We start from the raw sequence: 24,514 nt of genomic DNA on the forward strand, positions 1-24,514 counted from the left end.
ACATGTTTTTCAGTTCTTGCATTTTTTCCTTTGGCTTTGAGAAAGACTCTCCAGCTTTCTCCTGAATTTCCCCATCTGCTCACATACAACGTCTACCTTTTTCAACAAACCTTTTAATACATTTATCTTAGCACATCCAAGATGCTTTTGAATAAATTTCAACATCTGGGCCATCTCTTGGCGGGTCACGCCACCTTGACTTTTTGAATGTCACGAAATATAGAATTTTGTAATTAAACACGGGAAAGCTTGGCACTAAATTTCTGCCCCATTTCTAACAAGCATAAGGATTTTTATGACAATAAGTTTTTGATTAATTTCATTACTGACTTCAGCTCTCATTCCTGCTCTGACCCTCCTCTTTACTTCATTCCATGTTTCTTCTCCTTTTAAATTTTATATTATCTTAATATACCAGCCAAAAAGAACTAGGTTTCAATCCAGGTTGTTTTGCTACTTACTAGCTGTGTATCTGGGATAAACTACTTACTTTATTTATTTCTTTATTGTGTTTTAATTTTTTTAATGTTTGTTTATTTTTGAGAGAGAGAAAAACAGGCTCTGTGCTGTCAGCACGGAGCCCGATGTGGGGTTGAACCCAGGAACCATGAGATCATGACCTGAGCCAGAGTCGGACGCTTCACTGACTGAACCACCCAGGTGCCTCTACTTATTTCTTTTAAACCTCAATCTTTTCATCTGTACAAGAAGTAAGTGAGATTTAAATGAGATTAGGCTCATATAGATACAGAGAGACGATGTATAGGAGGTTCTCTCTACCTAAGAGCCACTATAATAATTACTTTTTTCCCCTTATGTGATCTTAAATAGTCTTTGGAATAAGGAGGAAAAAGGCTAATCAGAGTTTTAAGATGTAGAGCATCAGGGGTTCCATGTTCCATGGGGTGAGGTCAATCTCATGTAGGAATGAGCAAGTACAACTCAGTGCCTCACTCTCTGCTTTGTATCAGGCATTCCCATTAGATTTTTGTTGGACAAAAGGGATCTAGCACCTAACAAGTTTTGCACACCACAATCCAAGATTTTCAGACTCATATAGAGGCAGCTTTTAAATTCCTCCTCTGCGGGGTGCCTGGGTGGCTCAGTCGGTTGAGCGTCTGGCTACAGCTCAGGTCATGATCTCATGGTTTGTGGGTTCGAGCCCCGCATTGGGCTTTGTGCTGACAGCTAGCTCAGAGCCTGGAGCCTGCTTCAGATTCTGTGTCTCCCTCTATCTCTGACCCTTCCTGGCTCATGCTCTCTCTGTCTCTCAAAAATAAGTAAAAAACATTAAAAAAAATTAAAAAAAAATAAATTCCTCCTCTGCAATGGCATGTGCACTGAAACAAGTACTGTGGGTTGAATTGTGTCCCTCAGAATGATCCTGCTAAATTCCAAAGTCCCAGTAGCTGTAAATGTGACCGTCTTTGAGAACAGGGTCTTTGCAGAGGTAACCAAGTTGAGGTCATACTCAATGAGAGTGGGCCCTAGTCCAGTATGACAGATGTCCTTCCAAGAATAGGAAAGACGGACACACAGACACAGATTAAGGTGCTACAGCTGCAAGCTAAGGAATGCCTGGGGCCCTCAGAAGGTGGGAGAGGCAAGGAAGAATTCCCCCATTACGGGCTTTGTTTGGAGGGAACCTGACCTAGACGGCATCTTAATTTTGGATGTCTAGCTTCTAGTACTGTGAAAGAATAAATTTCTGTTGTTAAAGCCACCAAAAATTGTGGTTCTTTGTTACGGTAGCCTTAAGATACTAATCCCCTGAGGGACTCGGGCACTCGAGAAAGAAAGAACCAAGGGTCTCCACAGGGAGGACTCCCTGGTGCTGGAGCGTGGATGTGGGGCAGGTATTCGGAGGAAGCCCATCGGGGCCCCACTCCACTCAAGCTCTTCCACTTTACTCACACTGTGCCTTGAACTCATGCCCTTCTGGGTCCACTTCTCGGTTTAGCTTTGCAAATTCCTACTCATCCTAAAAGACTTAACTCAGTGCTGCATTTTCCAGAAAGCTTCCCCCTACTTCCGCTTCTCAATCTTTTGCATATTATTGTTGGCACTGAACACAGTCTGCAAACACGTATTCCTCTCTCTCAATCCATTAGGTAAATCGCTATGCTGCGTACAGAGTACCACAGTGAGAGAGAGAGGTCTCCTGCCCCCACATCGCTGACAGTCTAGCGCAAATCCAGACTGTTGATAACAAAAATAAGATTACATATGTATTACTAACAGTGACTTGGTAATGCAATTAAACACTGCCTATATCGTAGATGCTAGGCTTAAGGGCTTTACATTCATTATCTCATTGAATCCTTACAAATACCTATAGAGTAGGTAATACAAGCCTACTTAGAGATGAAGAAACCAAAGGCTCAGAGATTCAGTAAGTGCCCGAGGGGATGCTCCAAGTAGGTGGTAGAGCTGGAACCTGACTCAAGCAGATTCCAGCCTGTCTTCAGTACAGCCATGTCACTACACGTCTCCCTGACAGAGTGTAAGCAGTGTTCCGGAAGGAGGGGTCCAGAGAGCAGGGAGCACAGCGATAGCGCCCAAGGCGGTCTGGGGGTTGGGGGACATTAACTGGTCCGGTCCCTACTGGGTGGAAAGCTTCCACAGGCGGGGAGGCAGCCTCCATCATTTACAGAAGTGAGTGTCCCCTACAGGGGCTCCAAGGGTGCCCTGCGTATGGTACTTACTTAACTGGGGGCACCTGGTGGTTCAGTCAGTTAAGCTTCTGATTCTGGATTTCAGTTCAGGTCATGATCTCATGGTTGGTGAGATCCAGCCCCTTACTGAGCTGAACAAGATTTTCTCTCTCTCTCTCTCTTCCTCTCTCTGTCTCTCTCTGCCCCTCCCCCACTTGCATATACAAAATAAATAAGTAAACTTAAACAAAGAGATGTTCAGGTTAAAACAAACAAATAAACAAATGCTATATAAAAACATTTCCCAGTATTTCCTTAATAGTTCCGGTCATTCCTATTTTTTGTGGGGAGCAGGTCTGTGTTTTCCAACCTCGGTGAGAAGTGTACAATTAGGCACGGAAACAAGTTCTAATTCAAACTCCTACCACTGTATCAGGGACCCAGCACGCATGCCACTCGGGTCTGTAGCCTCCACACGGGGGCACCAGCTCCACTCCTGTCTGTCAGAGCACCCACGAACCCCCCCCACCCCGCCCAGGGTCACGTCCTACAGGTGGCCCTTTCCTCACCCTAAAGGGAAGGTGGCCAGGAAATGTTCTCATTACTCAACCAGAGGGCCTTCGAGGCCCACACATCTCAGTTCACAGTGCAGATGGAGGAAAATGGAATAAAACAGACAACCTTTTGACTTAAAATTGCTTTCACGGCATCTTCCACTTCCTCCTGGTTGCTGAGGTCCACCGTCCACACGTGGGGCCGGCCGATGAACACTTCAGCGTATGGATGCTGGGATGTCAGCTGGAAAAGAAAGAGCACCTCAGCCTCACAGATACTGACTTTTCCACACGCCTTCTGTGCTAGATGAAGTGTTAGGCTTTTCACGGCTTTGTGCTTGCTTAAGTAACAAGATTTATGTCTTGTCCTTCCATGATGAGCAAAACCTCCTGAGGACCCATATGTGGAGACCAACAAAACTGTCAGCTCTGGAGCTGGAATCCCACTTGGAAAAAGGTCAAAACCAGGGGACACGGCAGCTGTTCCAGGTGGCTTCAACTCCCCAAAGTCGCACCAAGGAATAATGAACGTTTCACTCTTGGTCATGCCCAGCCCAGAAAAATCACCTCGATCAAACTAGTAGCTGTTATCAAACACCTATTAGGACGGGAAGCATCAACAAATTACGATCAAGTCAAAAGCTTTAAAGTCATAGGAGGACCAGTAATGGCACAGACGAAATGTGACAAAAGAGAAATAAGGCTACAGAAAAACAGAATTTTGGAAGGCTTTCAGGAATGATCATTAGCATAACACGGGAGACCTAGCACTTATAAAGACAATGTGGATTCAGCAAAGCTCTAAATTCAGAGGTTTTATTTTAAGAACAAAGGGTGGCCAAAGAAACACAGCATGAAAGCTGGTGATTCTCAGTTCCCGAAGAGTCTGTTCTGTGACAGCTAAATTTACCCCTCAAACTGGCCTCCACCTTTATTCTTGTGTCCTTTCAGGGAGTGGTACGAAGGGAGCTTTCTGGACTTCTGTGAGAGCGTTTCCAGCTCACACAAAGACCGGGGGTGCTACCCTTGATCTGTGAATCCGTGGGTGAGGACCAGGGACTGCAGAAGTCTCACGGTGGGTTACAGTCCCCGCCGAAGGCCATCTGTGCCCCGTACAGCTTCCCTGGGCCCTGCTGGGCTTTCATGTGGGCTCACAGAATCTAACTTGTGGGCACAGTTTTAATATAGATTGAATTTCCCAGGAACATAATTACCATGTAAATCAAGGGATGTTTGTACTCTGTTTTCATTGGAACTTCACCAATAAGCTGTTACCACTTTGGAAAAACTAGGGCAGCAAAGTCAATGTCACTCAGATTACCTGAGTCTCCATTACAGCATACCCAAACCAGTCTGTATTTGTAGCTTTCACATAAATAGCAATTACACATACACTCATATGTGTATAGACAATTTTCAACTTGGCTTCTCTTTTAGAACATCGCTTATAAGCAAAAAGGGCTAATCATATTCAGCTGAATGTTTTACTCTTAGACACAAACTTACTCATTCTAAGGAGGGATGAGACATGTTTTCTACTATAGTTCTTGGGTACGGTATATTTCTTCACTACCTACAGACTCAAATATGTATTTCCTTATTGTGAATTATTTTCCTTTATATTAGAGTTAGGGAATCATTCCTTTTTGGAATTTCATAAGAAGGCAGGGCATATTATTTATTAATTTTGTTTCAGGACAGAAAAGTAGACGTTATGCTATATTTGTAGTAGAAACAGGTGCTGTGTCTGGTAAGGTTGAGGGCCTTGCTTTAGAGGCTAAGCTGGTTCTCTTTTTCTTCAGACTCCGGTATCCTCAGGGGATGGGGCGATTTAACTGGCCTCTCTCCATCTCACTCCTGGCCGCCATTCTTCCAACCCACCTCACCAATCGTGTGCCCGGGCTACTTAGGCCAGGGAACTCAGAATACAGGTCCCAGGGCCTCTGCTCCCTGCCATCAGCAGCATCCTCTCAAGAAAAGCATGATTCTGAAGCTAAGACATCCTACATTCTGCTCCTGCCTCCTGTCAGAATCAGGCCCCTTGCTGGCCTGTTCGGCTCCCCCTTCTTCTGACATGTACCTTTGCCTTTTGCTTAGCCACATGGGTCAGTGACAGAACCTCCCAGAGCTGGGGAAGCATCCATTTTTCTTCTTTTCCCTTGGCACACATTTTAGAGTCAACACATATCAATGTGGCCCCTGGCTGGCCCGGGCCCTGTGCTAATCGTCCTCATGTGCATTATTTATCAGGTTTCCAATGTATCAATGAGGATTTTGAGATTTACAGGGGTTTACAATTCCGCAAGACCTCAGTGCCAGGAAGGAGCAGAGCAAATGCAAATCGAGATCCTTCAACAACGTATTAGCTTTTGACAGAAAGGAAAATGACAAATTGGGTTCTTAAGCAAAGACCAAAAGAAGCTCAAAGTAAACTCTGGTCTTTTAATCCCGCTCTTAAAACTTGCTAACCTGAGGAAAACTCTCAGGACTGAATTTATGTCTGCAGCCTTTTCTGAAAATGAGCAAAATGTCACACCATTTGCACTTGGTGGCCTTGAGAACCGATGAAATCTTCCAACGGAGTCAGGGTAAATTAGAGTTGCCCTTGATGGCCCTATGCAGCCATTTACACACTGGCAGTCTCTGGCCCCCTCCTCTTGGTAAGGTCCCTGTTTGTTTTTCAAGGTTGCTCCAAGCACGTGGAAAATACAAAATGCCAAGCCATTATTATTTTATTCATTTACATTTATTGAGAGTTACTTAATTTTATGAGTAAGGCATTTTGTGATTCATTATTCCCCTCTGAATGTTATGCTCCGCCCTGTTAATTTATTGAGAACCGTCTGATCTGAGCTACTTCACTGTATATCAATCAGTAAATTTACTGGAGTATAGTTTGTAAAAGTAATGAAAATCTTATTAAATATGAGACATTACTTCAGAGGAGCTATTAAATATCTAAGGAGAACATGGGTTCTCTTTATGGAAAGAACCCCTGAAGCCAGAGAATGTCTAATGGTTTACAAAATGTCTCAATAATGATTAAGAACCTACTAGTGTGTTTCCCAGTAAAAAGACAAAAACCCAATTTATATCACATTGAATGCAAAACTTGAACCGACCACATCACTTAAGACATTATGGAACTTTGTCCCTTGAGTGTATATCGTGGTTTTAAAAATTGATCCAATATGAAAGACAAAACTAAAACAAAACTCTCATTTAAAAACTTAGAGGAGTTTTTTTCTCTTCAAAGCAAAGGAGGGACATATATGCAATTTATGTGGGTTGATTTGTATGGATCAATTGTTGCTTAGCTGAAAAGACTAGCAAGAGAGTAAAAAAAAATTGCTTTGTAATTATGTTCACGTTGGTTAAAATTTTTCCACTTAAGAGTAAAAAAAAATTAATTTCTACGGATTTTTGACCCTTCGACACGTACAGAACTCTGGGTAGCTCTCTCCCAGTGAAAAGTAGCTTTGGTCAGGGGGATTTTGTGGCTTTTATGGGCTGAAAGAACAGACTGAGTGGCCCATCAGGCCTGGAGGTCAAGTTCACTGGCTCCTTACAAAGCTGGGTGATGTTGCAGGCTCCTGGCCTGCCCTCTACATGGTCTTGAGCAGAGTAGATGGACATCATATGAAACCTGCCCTCCTGCATAAAGCAAAGTGACCTTCCTGGGATTTCCCTGCAGCTCATCAACATTCATGCCTCTTAAGCATGAAACCCCCCTCTCCTCCTTTTTCCTTTACAGCAGGTCCCTGCACCGGCTTCTTCCCAGTGAACCCAGCACACTCTCCACCTGGCAGAACTCCCGGGTGACACCCTCTCCTTGACTGACTTAGCTACTTCTTTCCATATCAAAATGGGAGCTCCTGGAAAACAGAAAATAGGTCTTGATAAGTTTCCCCAATGCAGCAACCAGTACCACGGACCCTGGGGGGCCACAACGAGCATCTGTCAACTGACCTTCTGTACCCCAGCTCTCCTGTGGCAGCGCAGGGCTGACAGAGTCATCTGTGTGAGGTCACTTGCTGAGCAGTGGCTGAGGATCCCACAGAGCCATTCTAACTGGAGTCTCATTTATGCACTGGTGGCATTATATAAAGGGATGGGCAGAACCAAGCGCATGGGGGGCAGCTCTAATGCCTAGCAATTCGCCTCTTCTCTTCATGCCATGAAGAATCAGAGCCCTTCATGATCTCAATGAGAAGCAAATTACTAAATGATGACAACTGATAGGAAATGACGAATATCCTTTTTTCAATAATTTCATACTGGCTGCTCTGATCTATGTAACATTACATCATTCCCTGGGAAATAGATTGTGCTTGAGTGTCCTAATTTTTTTTCAGGAACAAATACTCGGTTCTAACAAATAGTCATCAAAATCTTTAGAATCACTAATAACGAAAAGGTGCCGGTTGCCAATGTAGGCTTAAGACATTTTTGAGTGATCACTATCCAAAGGCTCATATATAGAAACCGCAGTAAAAAGAGATAGGTTTCTTTGCTTCTCATGTATTAAAAAAAAAAAATCACAATGAGGGAAAAAGAAAACCGCCTCAGAACCACCAAAGTAACTGCTGTATGCAAGATCCACTGACACATCATAAAAGTTTGAAGAAAACCAGGATATTTGCATACATTCAAAATATTTCTTCCAATACAGAGAAAACCAGTAACTTTATAGTGAAGAAACATAGCAGACACTACCTAACCAAGAGATTAAGGTGAACACCAGCAGCAAGTAGACATATTGCTACCAGGCACCTCCTGGTATGACACACTGACAAGACCACATCATTTCTCTGTGATACTCTTGCTAAAAATGTGTCCTCTCCAATGAACCATGAGACAACATCAGTCAAATCCAAAGTGAGCAACAGTATACCAAAAAGCCAGACAACTGTTCTTTCAAAGTGTTAAGGTTGTGAATGACAATTAAGTTATTGAACAACTGTCACAGATTGGAAGAGGTTAAGGAGACATGGCAATTAAATGAAATGTAGGGTCCTGGATTGGATCCCAGAATGGCAAAAGGATATTAGTGGAAAAGATGATGAAGACCAAAGAGAGTTTGTAGTTTAGGTAACACTCTGGTACCAGTGCTACTGTCTTAGCTTTGATGACTGCACGTTGTAATGTGCTGCCACTAGCGGAGGCTGCATGAAGAGTACATCCAAACTCTGTACTGTTTGTACAACTTTTCCATAAGACTCAAATTATTTCAAAACAAATAACAAGTAAATTCCAGCAAGTCCACTTGCAGGTATATGCCCCAAAGAATTAAAAGCAAGAATCCTGGCAGATACTTCTACGCAAACATTCGCAAAGCGCTAGTCACGACAGACGCAAAGTGGAAACAATCCAAGCGTTCATGAACAGATGAACTGATAAATAAATGTGATGTGTCTACACAATGGAATATTATCCGGCCGCTAAAAGGAATCAGATTCTGACACGTGCTATGAACCTCAAAAACACTCAGCTACGTGAAACAAGCCAGTCACAAGAAAACAAATACTATATGATTTCAGTTACATTAGGTACCAGAAAATGTAAATTTAGAGACACAAAAGTTACCAGGGGCTGTGGGGAGGGGATACTGGGGGGTCAGTCTTTAAAGAGCACAGTTTCTGTTTAGAATGATGAGTAAGTTTTGTGGGTAGGTGGTGGTGATGGCTGCACACGACTGTGAATATACTTAAATATGAATGAACTGTACACTTAAAGTGGTTAAAGTGCTAAGTTTTAAATTATGTATTCTTAATCTCAAAAAAAGGGAAAAAAGAAACAAAATTACAAACAATTACTGCAATGTGGGCAGAACTTCAGAGATTTCTTACATCTAAATTAATATGTAGGCATGATTTACCAGCCCAAATTTTCTATCCAAAACTCTGATGTTTCAAAGAAGTCAGTTATATCCCCGTCAGGTACAGAGATTCCTAGATGGAGATGTTCTCACTGCCGCGGAGCATCTTTTCCAATCTTCCCAGGAAGGAGCTCTTTGGAGCCAGGCTGAAGGCTCCTGGTCTGTGCCCTGTGCCTCCCACAACACCTGGCACACAGGTGTGGGGAGGTTCCACTGAGGAATGGCTTCCCCAACAGGGACAACTTCCCCACATGCAGAATTCAAGTTTAGTTTATTAGCAGAAGGAAAAGCAAGCACGCAGGCCAACACACACAGTTAATCCTCATCAGAGGCTGTGAGGGCCACAGGTTCTTCTTTCTGAGCATTATCTGTGGATCTCAAAAACCTATGGGTCTCTTCCTCCAACCTCTTTGGCCCTTTCACCACTGACAGGGAGGATCTCAAAATAATGAGCTCGGTGAATTGGTAAGATCTCTGACTGACCAAAAACAATAATCATGGAAAATGCATTTCATGGTCTTCCTTTTTCTTGGAGGTCAGAAGAATCGACCTGGAAGGGTTTAAAAGCAGCAGAACTGAAAATCTCATGCTTTAATCAGAGTGCTGCTGGGGTGCCTGACTTCGGCTCAGGTCATGATCTCTCGTTCTGGGTTCAAGCCCAGCATGTCTGTGCTGACAGCTGGGAACCTGAATCCTGCCCCTGATTTGGTGTCTCCTTCCATCTCTACCATTCCCACACTCACACTTTGTTTCCCTCTCTCAAAAATAAATATATATTTAAAAAAATTTTAAATCTTAAACAGAAATAGCAGCACTGCTATACTTCAGCTAGGTTACGGTGTCCACCTGTGTGACCAGGAGAAGGCCCCCAGATGACAGGGGCAATCCAAGGACACCAGCTTCTAGAGGCTTCCTGCTCGTGAGCAGCCCACAGAGCCACAGCAATAATAAGAAAATCAATCTTATGGTTTCTTGCACACACCTGTTTCTGGCTAGATACAGAAACACCCAGCTTGATCACTCACATGCTCTAAATGACTTGTTTATTGCCCCAAATCGAATCCAACTGCCTTCAGTGGTGATTCATCACCCACTGTGGATTTTTAAGAGGATCTCTGAAAGCAATTCAAATAAGGCTTCTGCAAACAGGTGCCTCCTGATGCTGGCCTAACATACTGGGAACATGACTTCAGTCTCCCATGGTATGTCTTGTCTCTCAAGGTTGACAGTTAAGGACCCCACGGCCCACTCTTTATTCCCCACAGCCCATCACGGGAGCGGGTTCTTAAAAAATACGTGTTAGCCAGTTGATTTCCTTATTCAATAAATTCTGAACATTCAGAGAGTCAGAGCTCAGCTACTTAGAAGGCTGGTGATGTCTGTGTGCATTAGGACAAGGTTGCAGCAGAAGGAAAAATGACACAGTTCACAGAGGGACAGAACTGGATGCAAGTCCTGCCTGTGCCACCACCCAGTTAGGAGACGGCATTGGCCATTCCTCCCTGAGCCCCTGACCCTCCTCCTCCTCCTCTCATCCAACTATGTCCAGTGAAGTTGATGATTCCTATGGTCCCAGGCAAGGGAGTCTGAACAGGCTGCTGGCACTCAGTAAGTATTCATATTGTTGAAGGTAGAATGATTTTTTTTTATAGATGCTTACCTCTCTTAGCGTTGGCTTGCCAATGAAAAAGTCTGTGTTTTTGCTGCTTTTGGGTGGGCTGAACTTGGGATTCAGAAAAGCACATCCATTTGCAATGGCCTCCAGGGGAGCTGGGCCCTCATAAGGGAAGCCGAGTCCAACAAACAACTGTAAGACAGAAAAGCACACCATATATCAACACATCAGTCAGGACTGGCGTCCCTGTCTCACAGGGTGCTCTTCTGTGCTTTATCCCCATGTGGAAGCCTCAGAGACTCTGGAAGGTTCCCAGACCCTGGTGGGGGTGGGGGGTGGTGGTGAAGAGAAGGCAGCTCACATCAGGAACTGCACAACAGGACCAGCGTCCTTTACAGGCTCATGAAGCTGCTCAGTTCATTATGGTCTCCTCCTTTGCAACAAAACAAAACAAAACAAAACAAACAAACAAACAAAAAATCCAAAAAGTAAAGAAACAAGTGTGGGGGTGGGGGAGGTGGGCAGTTGAGGGGGTATGGAGGTGGGGGCATTAAAAGAATAAAAAACAACAAAACCCAAGACCCAACAATAATCTTTCTGTAACTCACCAGGAGACATGACTGGAAAAACACTTGCTTAACTAAACAGAAGGTTTCTTCATTGAACCAAAGGAACAACAGGCCCTTTCAGTGATGCCGGGTGGAGGGACAGAAAGGTCAGTTGGTGGTTTGATTACAGTTCAAACGGAGCTGCTTTAAAATGAGGGTAGGTCAGTAAACACAGGTTTTCATAATGGGGTTTTCACTGGGGGACACCAACAACTTTGTTTTTATCTCCCTCTCAGCGGAGGGGAGAGGGTGCTGAGTGGCTAAACAGGCAGCCAGCAAACTATGTGCTTTCCCAACGGCAGACAATAGATGGCAGCAGAAACACACTCTTCAAGTCCTCGCACAAACTAGCTCAGAGCTGCTGGGACAAAGGGGCCTTGCTGCAGCTCCCTGGCAATGATTCCAGGGTCCAAAAATGAAACAGCATCTCAGGGAAATGCCTCACTGCATCTCCTCCCCTCGGGACCTTTCACACCGCTGGAGGGCTGCAAGCTATGGACGGCAGGGTCCAAGTCTGGGCTTGGTGATGTGAGATCTCTGTACCACACCAAGGAGCCAATGCTGAGATCACTCCCGCCTCCAGAGGCACATCAATCACCAAAGGACAACTGGGCCCCAGGGCATCGTTTCCTTCTGCCTTAGGAACACCCACACGGCCAGCCCCCCCCCCCCCCCAGCCACGAGAGGGAAGGATATTGGCGAACTGGATGTATCGCATGCCTCATTTTCCTTTGCTGGGGCCCTCTCCCCAGCAATTCTGTCTTTTGCAGCCGCTAAAATCAACGGTTACTTAGAATGGTTCCATTTGGGGAGACCGGAGTCCAAGCTGCCAGGTTCCCTGGGCACCACTGAGAGATGCAGAAAGTATGTGCTGGGCACTCAGTTCCAGGACTGAGCACCGAGCATAGCGCCTGCTGGGCATACTGGAGGATCAAATCACGGAGCCCCCCCGGGCATTTTTCTGGGACAAGAAACAAAATCCCAGGTTTTCTGGGTAGACTCCCTATCCTATGACTGGAGGGTTTTTTGCATGAAACAGGGTACTTAACCTGGGGGGGGGTAGGTGAGAAACACTGTTGTTAGTGTTAGAAGGTAGAGGAGGGGCATCTCCACCACCATTTGGAGGCCCTGTTTCTGGATCTTATTTATTCTAAGTAGCTGAAAGGCGTGCGATTATCAGAGAGAACTTAAGTGTATAAGGTGTGGCCTGAGCATGTGGCTCCGGGGTGGGGATGGGGGGCGGGCACCTGACAGCAGCAGAAGAAATAGAAGGCAAGAGTGGGAAGGACTAGCCCTGAGAGATCACAGCTCTATTAAACATGAAGAGTCCAGGGTTGCCATACTTCAGGCTCTAGAGCTGTGATCTGCTCCCTATCAGAGTCTGGGGAAGATCCCTCCAGGGGAGAGATAATCTCTCTTAGGTGGTGGCGGGGTGCAGGAAAGCACAGGGCTTCGTGATCCTTGTGACTCTAAGAAAGGGGCTACGAGACGCAGATGCGGGTCTCGGTGGGTTCAGCCAGAGACCCGGAGCCCACCATGAGTCCTGACCTCTGAACATCAGGCCCTGCCATAAAGTGCTGATACCTTCATCAACTCTAAATTGCAAAGAACTTTGGAGGAAATGCGGTATGCACAATGATTGTCTATTTAAACAGAAAATCCTGGAAAAAATTTAATTAGCTCCTTCAGACCAACCAATCTGAACCCATTAATTAAAAGGATTTGAGGCTGTTGCTTAATGGACTTGAATGTGACCTAGGTTTAATTATATCTGAACAACAATTTGCACCATCTCTGCTGCCCTGCTGGCATCGAAATATCTCAGTACACATAAAGTAAACATTTTGGGCTAACTCTCCGAAGCCTCACAATTTTAGAATGAAGCTTAGGCAACTACCATACAATTTCTTGGCAATGAGTTTTCTTGTCACACTAATTAGGATTGCAGGAAATGCACGACTCGGAAACACCAAAATAACAATTCTTTGTCACGTCTGTCAAAAGCAATTTTTCCTTGCTTCCTGTGTACTCATTACCTGTGACATTATAATGGAGCACACGTATTAAGGTCAAATAGCACACTTGAGGTTTGAATCACAAAAGGGTGGGCAGAGAGTTCATCCCCACTGAAGAACATCCTGTAAACTTCTGATGCCACGGCCTTGCCACACATGGGTGCCTTTACCACACCAAGTTTGCTTTCCCCTAGTCACCCGCTGTAGCATGGGGGCGACAGACACACCACAAGAATGCATCCAAGCACTGAGGTTTAACTCTTCTGGAGGAAACTGGGGATATTTTATGTACACTTCGTCTGGCCTTCAGAAACCCAGAATCTCATGAGGATATTCCAGATGACAGAACATCTTCATGGCTGCAACTCAGCCCAACCAATAAGCATTTTTTAAAAGTTTTTTAATGTTTCTTTTTCTATATTTGAGAGAGAGAAAGAGAGAGGGAGAGAGAGAAAGAGACAGTGTGTGAGCAGGGGAGGGGCAGAGAGTGAGACAGAAAGACAGAATCTGAAGCAGGCTCCAGGCTCTGAGCTGTCAGCACAGAGCCCGACACGGGGCTCCAACTCATGAACTATGAGATCATGACCTGAGCCGAAGTCATATGCTCAACCAACTGAGCCACCCAGGAGCCCTCAATAAGCATTTCTAAACCCAGGACTGACAATGCTCTAAAACTGAATTTCTGAAGTGATATTAAGAGAGAATGGATGAAGCACCACAGATTTTATTCACAGCACAGGACTAGGACGTTCCTACATGTTGACAAATGGTTCGGTAAAACCACTCAAGAGTCTTATTACTCTGTGTGAAAGGAGAAGGAGATTTGTTTTAAACCCTTAACTGGAGAAGTTAACACGGAATCCTTTCAACATGGATAAAGGTGGTTCTTAGGAGGGCTCTACATGGGTTTAGTCAGTTTCCAGTCACTCTTGATGGGGAGCTTCAGGATAACCCAAAATAGAAGACACACTCTTCACCATAAGCTTTTCTGACTAGTCTGAACTAGCTAAATCAGTGGAGTGGCTCAGGAGGGAGTTTGAGCAACCAATCTCAGCTTTTCCAATAAATTGACTATTGGCACACTGATCGGCACAACACGGTAACTAACGTACAGGGTCCATGGTAGACCGAAGTTCAAATCCTGACCAGCTCACTTCCTAGTTCTGTAACTGGGGGCAAGTGTTTCCTGCCTCTTCCTATGGATTATCTGAGGTCCATTTATAACATTCTCTCCAGCTATGGGACCTGAGTCAAGGCCATGCAAGCTCTCTAAACTGTCTACTCATATGTAAAATGGTGAAAATAATACTTATTTCATGGGGCAGCTGTGAGGCTTACACGAGATATTTCACAGACGTGATGTATTTCAAGGTGTAGAAGTGAAGTAAATGTTCACTGAACAGTAGTCCAGATTCAACTTCATGCAGCTGCATGTACATGACCTTGTATTGCTTAGCTGGAGTTCAGGGATTCCCGAGTTGTGCTTGTGGGTTTTATAAGATGCCCAGCACCTGCCTGTGTGTTTACGAATTCTCACTGTTTCATAAAGTAGCTGGACTTTTTTTTTTTTAAAGGGGGAGTGACATGCACCAGAAGAGTAGGTATACACGGTTTACAGTGACTGCCTCATGCAAAGGCCAGTCCCTGAGCATGCACTACTGCTGGGCTGTACTTGTTTATTCTTCATAGAATGACTGGGAATCCCTGGATCTGGGGTAATAGGTATACATTTTATACCTTTAACAAGAATCCACATGATGGCGGAGTGTGGAGGAAATGTGTTCTCCTGAGAGGTTATGCTTTCACATGGCCTGATGGGTCCCTTTCTGGACATGTCTTTCCTTTTGCACTTGATGATGAAGAAACACAACAGTGGCCAAATTCTCTTCAATACAGGTTTGGCTATACCCTCTCATGGGCTGTCCAAGCCCCTAACCTAAACTATAAGAAGACTCTCTTGCGAAGAGCTAGAAAGGCAAGAGACAAGACGATGATACTTGTCAAGTATGTGCAAGTGCCCAGAGCTTGTCAGTCAGCTGCCATGTCAGAGGCTATTTCCTGGAGACCAGCTCACTGGGTAGACTCCCAGATTATCTTTGTGACCTAAGTAGCCCTTCGGAAATAAAACAGGACACAACAAAACACAAACAACATATCAAAACCAAAAGTTCATACACTTGAGTCAAACCCCGGTTCATAATCCAGGGTGCTGCAATTTGCACTATATTGTGCATTAACCTGGAGATGGGGAGGTAGGCAAATATTTGGATAAATTGATAACTGTGGATGCTGGCCATCTTCCACCACACCAGCACGAAAGGTTCACCATTAGAAGGCATGAGGCGGCACAACAGGCATATTCACGTCACATTAAGGATAGGCTCTTATGGTACCGAGATCAGAGGGTTTTTACGATAAGAGATAATTCACAGAGAGGACACAGGTGAGGGTGAGGGAAAATGGCTGTTACTGCCATAATAAATCCCCGCGGTCATGAGCACCGTGGCGACACAGATGTGCCGTGTTAAAATGTGGCTGATAATCAGTTCCTGTCCCCCCAGAACAAGCTCATCCTTTTCTATGAGAGGCTTCACGAGTGACGGTGCAACATTTTATACAACTAAATGGTTGTGCCTGCTTACAGCATCCCAGAAGTTTTCCGTCGGTATTACTAACTTCTATTATTACTACCTCTACCTGTGCACTATTCGCATTGCTACAGTCCCCAGTCTCCCCGCGGGTCTCCCCTCCCACATCTGTGCACTCCTCGGGGGCAAAACTCCTTAATCATCCCTGTAGCAAGAATGCCTGGGATGTATTCAGTAGGGAAAATGAGCATAAGAAAAAATACTAATAGATGAGAACTTTCCAGCAACCAAGTGTCTCCGTGAGGATGAGGAGATGTTGAATGTTTTCATGTGCATTTGAGTGTGCGGATGCACTTTTCTCCTTGAAGTCAGAGCAACTACTGAATCATCTCGCTACAACTGTGCATTGTACATACATACGTGGGAGGGAGAGAGGATTACATGTGTACACAAAGCGTTGTCCCCATCTGGCTGGGATGGGAATAACTTTAGATACTGGCCATGAGGATGAAGCCTCCTTGACTGTCTGAAGTCGAATTATTTCAGCATCTGAGATGGAAGATGGACTGCTCTCGCTCACAGCCCACACCTGTGTAATGTAGGCAATACCATGGAGGGGCAGGCATGGGTGTCAGAAGGACCGTGTCACTCCCTGTAGAAATCTTGGAAATTTAAGTGCGTGACTCATGAGCAAAGCAAGAGCTCACTCTTTCGGGCATGGTCCCAAGATCCCAGATGGCTAATGGATTTCATCTTGTCTTTTTCCTTCATTCTTTATATACTTATCTGAAAGTCTTCTACAAGCTAGGTACTGTTCTAGACACTGAAAACATACCTGTAAACAGAACAAGCTAAGCCCCTCTGCCATCAGGGAGCTGCATGAGAGTCTCGTTCCATGGGTGGTGGCCCTGGATTTTTGAGAGACTATGAAACCACATCCAAGCTCATGGGAAAAGTTGTGGTTGATGGAGGTGTTGGGGGGGGGGGTGGTAATAAGACCTGGGAATGGGATGGAAAAGGGACAGTATATACTGCATATCCTCCAATCCCGCCCAGGCTTCTAGATGAGTCCCACAGCTCAGCTGTGGAGCTGACACGGGAGGAAAACAGGCCATGACCCACCCGAATGCTGGAGGTGAAGGCCAAAGGCCTGGGTCGCAAAGGCTACACTGTGGACAGCAGCAGCTGTCCCCCCTTGTTGGCTGCAGCTGGGATTTGCTCTTGGCTTTTGCTGCAGGAAAGGAGTTTCTGTTGTGGCACACTCCAAATGCGCCTCCACTCTGATGCAGGATGGGAGTGCCTCATGCTATCAGGAGCTTCCCATGGTTAAGGCTGGGGAGGAGTGGACATGAAGAAGTTAAAATTAGGAATAAGAAAGAAATCACAGTGAAAGCGATCACTTAACCCCAAAAATAAAAATATGCCACCCTGTGCTGGCTTAAACTACATTCCCAGAGTCTGCTGGACTGAAAGCCCTGTCTATGGTCCTCTGATAAATAATTAATTCATCCAAATTTATATGCCTATTAAGAAGAGTCTGAAGAGTCTTTTAGATTCAACAACTTCCTGGCTCTTCTAGCCCCAATTTTAGTGTCACAGCAAATTCCTCCATCTTCATGGGTTCCCTGAGGCCAGAGACTGCTGAGGACACGTGGGCCCTTGTGGCACGCCTGGCGAAATACTGCTGAGCAAAGGGTTTCCTGGGCCTGGGTGCAGGGCTTCAAAGACGTCTCATAAAGACAAATCATGAGCGAGGAGCTGATTAAACATCAATCAGTTCTTCCTGTCTCCAAACCTGGAGGAGCACTGCACTCGCCTCCCTCTCCAGTGAGCCCGGGGGGCGTGTGAATCCCATCCGTTCTACCGACATTCGCTTCTCTGTATCTCTAGTTCTCCACTTTCAACGTGGATAGGAATAAATCGCTTTTAAATTGCGCAGAGACACACAGGAAGGAGTGAGAGGCAGAAAGGGTTATAAATGCAAAGCCTGACTGGTCTTTAGTGTCATTATTTCAAAGCTCAAGATCCATTCACTTCAGTGCCTGCTGCTGTGTTCTGGGTGTAAGGGGAGCCTCGGCAATCCAGTGCCTCATTTCCATCATATTTGCCAACTGTTTTAGCCATAATTCCACTCGGAGTGCTTTACTATATTCTAGTCGGATGAACAGGCAATACAAAATGGGATCAGTGACATCCTGTGAAGGCACCCGTTTTTCAAGGATAAATATACGCCCCTCACACTCAAAATTCAGGCTGCGGTCAGTCCTTGGCTGTTAGGCCATCTCTGACATCACGGCCCAGATACTCCGGGCCTCTGCTCTTGTCCTCCCTGGGACATCAGCGACCTCTGCTTCGACCTCTCTCCCATTCTCTGACAGGGTAAATGGATGGTAGGTAAGTCAGGGTTCTTTTAAAATTTCCAAGGCTGAGTAAGACATTCAGGAGGCTGGGTTAACAGGAGCGCGCGTGACAGTAATGACACGCTGCTGAGAGCCAGCGCTGCTAAATGTAATTCTGAAGAGGCTCGGGCTTGTTCCACCAGCTGATGTGGGGAGACGTAAAATGAGGCAAATGGCAAAAATAGCACTGCCACTAAAGGGCCCGGACAATCTAACGATTCTAAAATGTCATCCTGAGACAGAAAAAGAACAGAAAGCCAAGAGTGCAAAGTGGGGAATGCACTTCAGTGCGGGGTTGCCACACATGGTCGTCGGACTACAGATGACCTTGTAGGGAAATGAAATCTTAACTAACACAAGCCAGGTCTTTGGCCAAGGAGAGAAAAAATGCATCCATATATTTTATTCATGGCATCACATGAATGACTTGGAGATAGGACCAAATGTGTTTACATAGGGAGAAACTGAGGCAGGAAGGAGATACATATTCTGTTGAGAAGGGAGTGTCCAGTAAGTGTTCTCCAGTTTGGGTGTTTATTCAGAAGCATGGTGCCTTGAGGGCCCAGAGAGCTTTAATTTGCAATAAAAATAAATCATGTGTAAGGGTCACCCAGTCCAGGCAAAGTCAGTGACTATGAGCAAGCCAAAGGCTCTAGTCTACTCTCCGCTGTTTAAAATGAAGTTAACAACAGGACCTTCCCCATCTACAGCTTTGGGCTATTGTGAGAATGAAACAAGGCAGCAGACGTGAATACACTCTCCCAAATCCAAGTATCACACAATGATAAAAAATTGCTATTAAGCTACAGAGCCTCTCACCCACTCGGCCTCCCTGCTACCTCAAAAATGAAAACACGCCAGTCAGGGCCCAGAACTGAGAAATTCACCATTGCCCTGTGCCTCAAGGCAGGGCTCACCCTGGTGTTCTTACTCTTGTATCCCTTGCACCACGTCTGGCCCTTCAAGGCCAAACTCTGGTTTATTTTCAAGTCCCCTAACATCATTTGGTACCTTCATGGCAGAATTACAGGCACTGGTTCAAAGCAATGCATTCATCACGCCACTAAAATAGACCTTCCTCGGTGGTTCCCCGGCCCTGGGGTCTATGCCTGGGACAACCAGCCCCTTACCAAATGCTACCTCCCACCATTTCCTGGCAACAGAGAGTCCGGGTGGCACTGTGGCTCGCTCCTGAAAGAGCCCCCTCGGTCTCCACCACTTGACCCTCCTCCTTGGGTGTCCTGGGTACCCCCAACCCATCCCCCACCACCGATTGTTCATCTCCTCCATCTCTCACGGTGCCCTCCCTGCTCCCAGAGCCTGAAGGGACTCTTCCCCATCTGAACTTTTTCCATGTCCAGTACAGATCCGTGAATGAAGCGGTGTAAGGAAAAGCCACCTGGCGGCCCGCTTCCTTGAATGGGGCTGATTGAGGAGGTAGGGAGCCAAGCACCCCAGGCTTGCTGTGAAAGATGCTGATTTATTACGAGGTCTGACTCTCAAGACAGGGCCTTCCCTTTGCTGTCTGCCACCATATCCCCAGCCCTTCGCTTGATGCCTGGCACGGAGCAGGTCCGGGTAAGTCCACTTTAAACTGTAGCGACCTCTTTCTGCAAGTCACTAACTTTTACACTATAGCTGATCTAGAGAACATCTGCCCAGAAAGGACTTCATCCGCTGGGGCAGCACTGAAAAGACAGCATGAGAGATTCTGAGCCCGTTTTCAACACCAACAGAAACCACCTGTACACACCGCTGACGGAGTTTTAAAAAAATTACTGCAAACCTACCTTGGTTTCTCGGAGAAGAAACTGGAGGTCCCGTCCGCTCAGGATGCCATGGTTTTTCACATAACTGGGAATATTCTTAGTGCTGGAGCCGTAAACAGTTGCGTGTACTTCCATGTATGTGTGAATGATGTCCAAGTAGATTTTCTTATTCTAGAGAGGGGACACAAGGGAGAGGCATTTCTTTTTTCTTTTCATCCTTTTAACAACCTGTCATATAGCTGGAGGCCACAGAGATGGAGTTCTTAATATGGAAATTGCAGGAATTTGGCAATCTAACCCCTAATATTCTTTCAAAAGTAATGTGCCTGGATTTTGAGGGCAAACAGTCATATCGTCCCTGCACCATTCTGTAAGGAGGAACAGACAAGAGAGCAATGTATTACTGAATATCAATGATATAGCTCAAGGCCAACTATTTTTTTTTAATTTTTTTTAAGTTTATTCATTATGAGAGGGGGAAATAGAGAGAGAAAAAAAGAATGAGAGAGGGAGGCACTGAGGGAGGGAGAGAGAGATGAAGCATGAGTGGGGAGGGGCAGAGAGAAGGAGAGAGAATCTTAGCAGGCTCTGTGCTGTCAGCGCAGAGCCTGAGGCAGGGCTCAAACGCATGAACCATGAGATCATGACTTGAGTGGAAACCAAGAGTCAGAGGTTTAATCGACTGAGCCAACCAGGCGCCCCCCAAGGCCAATAGTTTTAAAGTATTATCTTCACTTTGTAAATTATCAGGGACCCAACACTTTGCATTTGGCTTCTGTGCCTTATGGGGGAGGAAGTTTGGGGAAGGAAAGCACAGAGAAGGCAGTCAGTTGTACTGAAATATTTAGCTAGAGATGCTAAGTTGTCCCTGAGGAATGCAAACATCCCCAGCTCTTGCCAGTATTTCTAGTTAGGATGTATGCATGTTGTCAGGACTGGATCCCACCTAATTCGGATCGGGGGGCAGATGAGGGTTTCCCACAATATACACTGACTGGCTCGGCAGCCGGAGAGATCATGAGAATAGCCAGGTAGACAAAAATGTAAGAAAGATTAAATGTAAAGTTTGATGAACCCTGAAACATTCAAAAGTAGTTTTATTTTTATTAGAAGCAAACAAAACCTCTTGTTCTGTACTGAATTTCGAGGCACATTTTCTAAATCAAAACCACCTGTGAAGCAGAAGCGACTTACTTTCCCTTCCTCTCCACATTTCCGTGTGACTAAGGAGCACAGGCTGCCTTTGGTAGTTTGAGCTTTTTTTTTTTTTAATTTGAAAAATTCAAGTTCTGTAATGTTTTCCAGTTGTATAAAAGTGGGACAAGTTTTTTCCCCCCATTCTCAGCCCGTTTTCACAGACTCCAGGAAAACGTATTAATAGCCAGTTTTATGACTAAAGACTGCAGGGGATGTCGGGGTGTGGCGTCAGCAGCCACGGAGCTCAGAGACCGGGAAGGGGCTCTCGTGGCGGCAGTGCCTCTTCTGCCTCCTTGCAGGTTCTGGGCTGGATTCAGGGTCTGCCCTCTGCCAGCCTGCCCTGGTGGAGAAGATTACAAAGGACACTCCATTTTGTGGGACGCACATTTCAAATCCCTATCAAAAGTCTTCACGGCTGGAAAACAAACCTAGTTGCCATTCTCCATTTTATGCACCAAGATGATTTTGTTCAGAATCAACCAAGTCCATCCATGCCTGCCCCCTAATGTACAAATAAAATGAACACGTGGACTGAAAACTTAATTTCATGCCATGTTTGGTATGGCTGGAAGATGCTAAACTCCTCACTTAAGAGACGTATACCCTTGAATTAATTCAGAGGTGACTAGAAACAGTTTCATAAACCATGGCCTCCTATGTGTAGCTTGAATCAAATGTAGGATCATCTCCGTGACGTAAATTACTTTGAGGGTTCCATGACACAGGTCTTGTGCCACACATACTTGGTAATTCCTGCCCCACAAACCCCCTTCTCAGGGATTCCAACCTCAGCCATAGCTCTGGGTAGGTAGGGACGGAATTCGGTAGCCCTGCCCCCACTAACACTGCTAACCAGCTCGGGGTGTGGTTGACCCAAGGGTGACCCTTCTCTAGGCTGGCCAGGAGCCTGGGGCAGTGTGGCCAGGCTCAGGAGGATGAGCTGAGCCAATAGCAGCCTTTCTCAGGAGCTAGAATCCTGTACACAGAGAGATTACTGCCAGATGGCTGTGGGCTACAGAGCCAAAAGGTCACTCAGTGTTGCAGTCTGGGTAATTATGAGCCAGATACAAGTTCTGAGGAAGCCAGCTGCCAGTTTTGGGGAGTGGAGGTAGAAAGAGAGCCATGTGAGAGCAAAGGAGGAAAGGGGAAGTCTGAGTCAGACAGTAATAACGGGGACCCAGAAAGAGACGGACACCTAGACATCACCCCTCTAACCATGATACTGAGAGAGGGCACGAGAGAGAGAGGAGAAGGAGGAGGAAAGGAGATGGCGAGATAGAATGAGAAAAGAAAACAGAAAGAGAAGAAAGAAAACCCAGTCCCACTCTGTCTACAGCTGTTCCCTATCCCAAATTTCCCAGATCTTTCTGGATCCTTCCAGTAATAATAACAGCAGATGCCCATACTTTTCCCCACCCACACTTCGCTTGAGCTACTCTGCGTGGATTCTTATCATCCAAAAGGAGGCCTGTCAGGACATCTTGCTGGGCTTTTGTTCAGGGACCGGGCAGATCTCTCTCTTAAGCAAAAAGAGACATTTCCTTGTGGAAAGCCAGCTGCTAACTAGTGAAGAGAGACCAAAGGCCCTTGAACTAGGTCTGCAGCGAGTGACAAAGGAGAAGAACAAATGGCCCACTTGGTTCCTGTCCTGCAGAACCCTCACTACAGACAGACAAACCACTGGGACTCCCAGACTGAATGCCTGAGGAGTGAGCAATACACCAGATTCAACACATGTATCCCCATCAATCCCAGAAGAGGTTGGGGCTCCTTGAAATACAAGGAGGGGGCAAGCTCAGAAGCATATGCAGAGGCTAGTAATAACGTCTGTGATTTTATTAACATTAAGGTCAAGTCAAATCTGAAAGGAGAAATTACCTTCAGAGCAGACTGACATGATTTCAGGAAGGAGAAAATCAAACAGGTTACTAGAGGAAAACAGATGTTTCGAACAGAACTCCGAGCTCTGAGGCTGGCATGGCAACCAGGTGATTCACCTCAGGCCTCTTGTTGCCTCTCGTCAAGAGTTTCACAGAAATGTGCTGAGGGTGACTCACGCCGTGGGTTCCCGGTAAAGGTGCATGGGTGCTCCTTGCGCCAAGCAGCCTCCCTTCCCAAAGGTACTGCTCACTGGGTGCCAGAGGGGCCCCAAGAGCCAACGACAGCTCAGGGCTGGTGCTGGAATTTCAGGCTCACTTATCCAACTGCCTCCTGACCCCGGTGGTCTTGGTGCACTACAGGCACTTTCTACTCAACAGGGCCAAAAGGCAAGCCACCCGCTGAAGTTCCCTGACCAGCACCCCACTGTGTGCTCCTGACCTCAGGATGGCCATTAATCTGCACCAGATTCATTAGGTAACTGCACTAGAATCACCCATCACTCGACACATCAAATTCGTCCCCTCCTCTCGAGGCCTTGATTCTTGCTCACCTGGATGGTGCCAGGATTAATACGACCAGGATCCTCACACGTCTCCCTGGGGCTCAAAAAGGTGATGCACCTTGTCCAAGATTTCTACAAGTGAGCAGCTGCTTTGGGACGGAGCCCTAAACAATGTGTATGGCTCAAGGTCCCTTTTTAACTATGCAAAGTGATCCTCTGCATACAATGTTCTCACATACAGACATTTGTAGTGACAGGCTCCAACTTTTGGATACACATTACTGAGGAGGTAGGGAAGGTGTAGGGAGCTGGACAGAGCTTCAGTGATATTTGTAATATATAATTTCTCTGTTAAGAATCACAAAATATTGGGTCGCCTGGGAGGCTCTGTGGGTTAAGAGTCTGACTCTTGATCTGGGCTCAGGTCATGATCTCACAAATTGCCCCCAGCATCAGGCCTGGCACTGACAGCTCAGAGCCTGTTTGGGATTCTCTCTCTCTCTCTGCCCCTCCCCCACCATGCATGCTCTCTCTCTAAAATAAATAAACATTTTTTAAAAATCACAAAATATTAACATCTATAAATCTGGGTGGCAGGCATGTGATACATCAGATAAGTAAATCAGAAATGATTTGAATAGATGCAATCAAGAAAAAACAGAAACCAGTCTGTATGACTTCAACGCGTGCACCAGTGCGCTGTCGCTGGGAGGCTAAGTTCCTGCCACCAAGAGGCTCAAGGCATCTCCTCCTCTCTCTGATGTCCATCGCTGACTTCTGTGTTTCAGACATAGAGTGCTGATGCTTCTTAAACTAAACATGGACCTGCCTGCACTTCCCAACCCACAGGCAGG

General features: G+C 45.7%; 1 protein-coding gene across 2 annotated transcripts in view; it reads right to left on the reverse strand.

The window, feature by feature from the left end:
- The window catches only part of MGAT5 (alpha-1,6-mannosylglycoprotein 6-beta-N-acetylglucosaminyltransferase), a 336,674-nt gene that overhangs the window by 22,055 nt on the left and 290,105 nt on the right, over nucleotides 1–24,514 (reverse strand). For both annotated transcript variants that reach the window (XM_029934680.1, XM_029934681.1), the window contains 3 exons: nucleotides 20,102–20,251; nucleotides 10,747–10,893; nucleotides 3,336–3,452 (listed from right to left, as the gene is read on the reverse strand). In XM_029934680.1, the coding sequence (XP_029790540.1) occupies nucleotides 3,336–3,452; nucleotides 10,747–10,893; nucleotides 20,102–20,251 (414 nt within the window). The remainder of the gene's footprint in view (nucleotides 1–3,335; nucleotides 3,453–10,746; nucleotides 10,894–20,101; nucleotides 20,252–24,514) is intronic.

The sequence above is a fragment of the Suricata suricatta genome, chromosome 3, assembly GCF_006229205.1.
Source record: "Suricata suricatta isolate VVHF042 chromosome 3, meerkat_22Aug2017_6uvM2_HiC, whole genome shotgun sequence".
NCBI lineage: Eukaryota > Metazoa > Chordata > Mammalia > Carnivora > Herpestidae > Suricata > Suricata suricatta.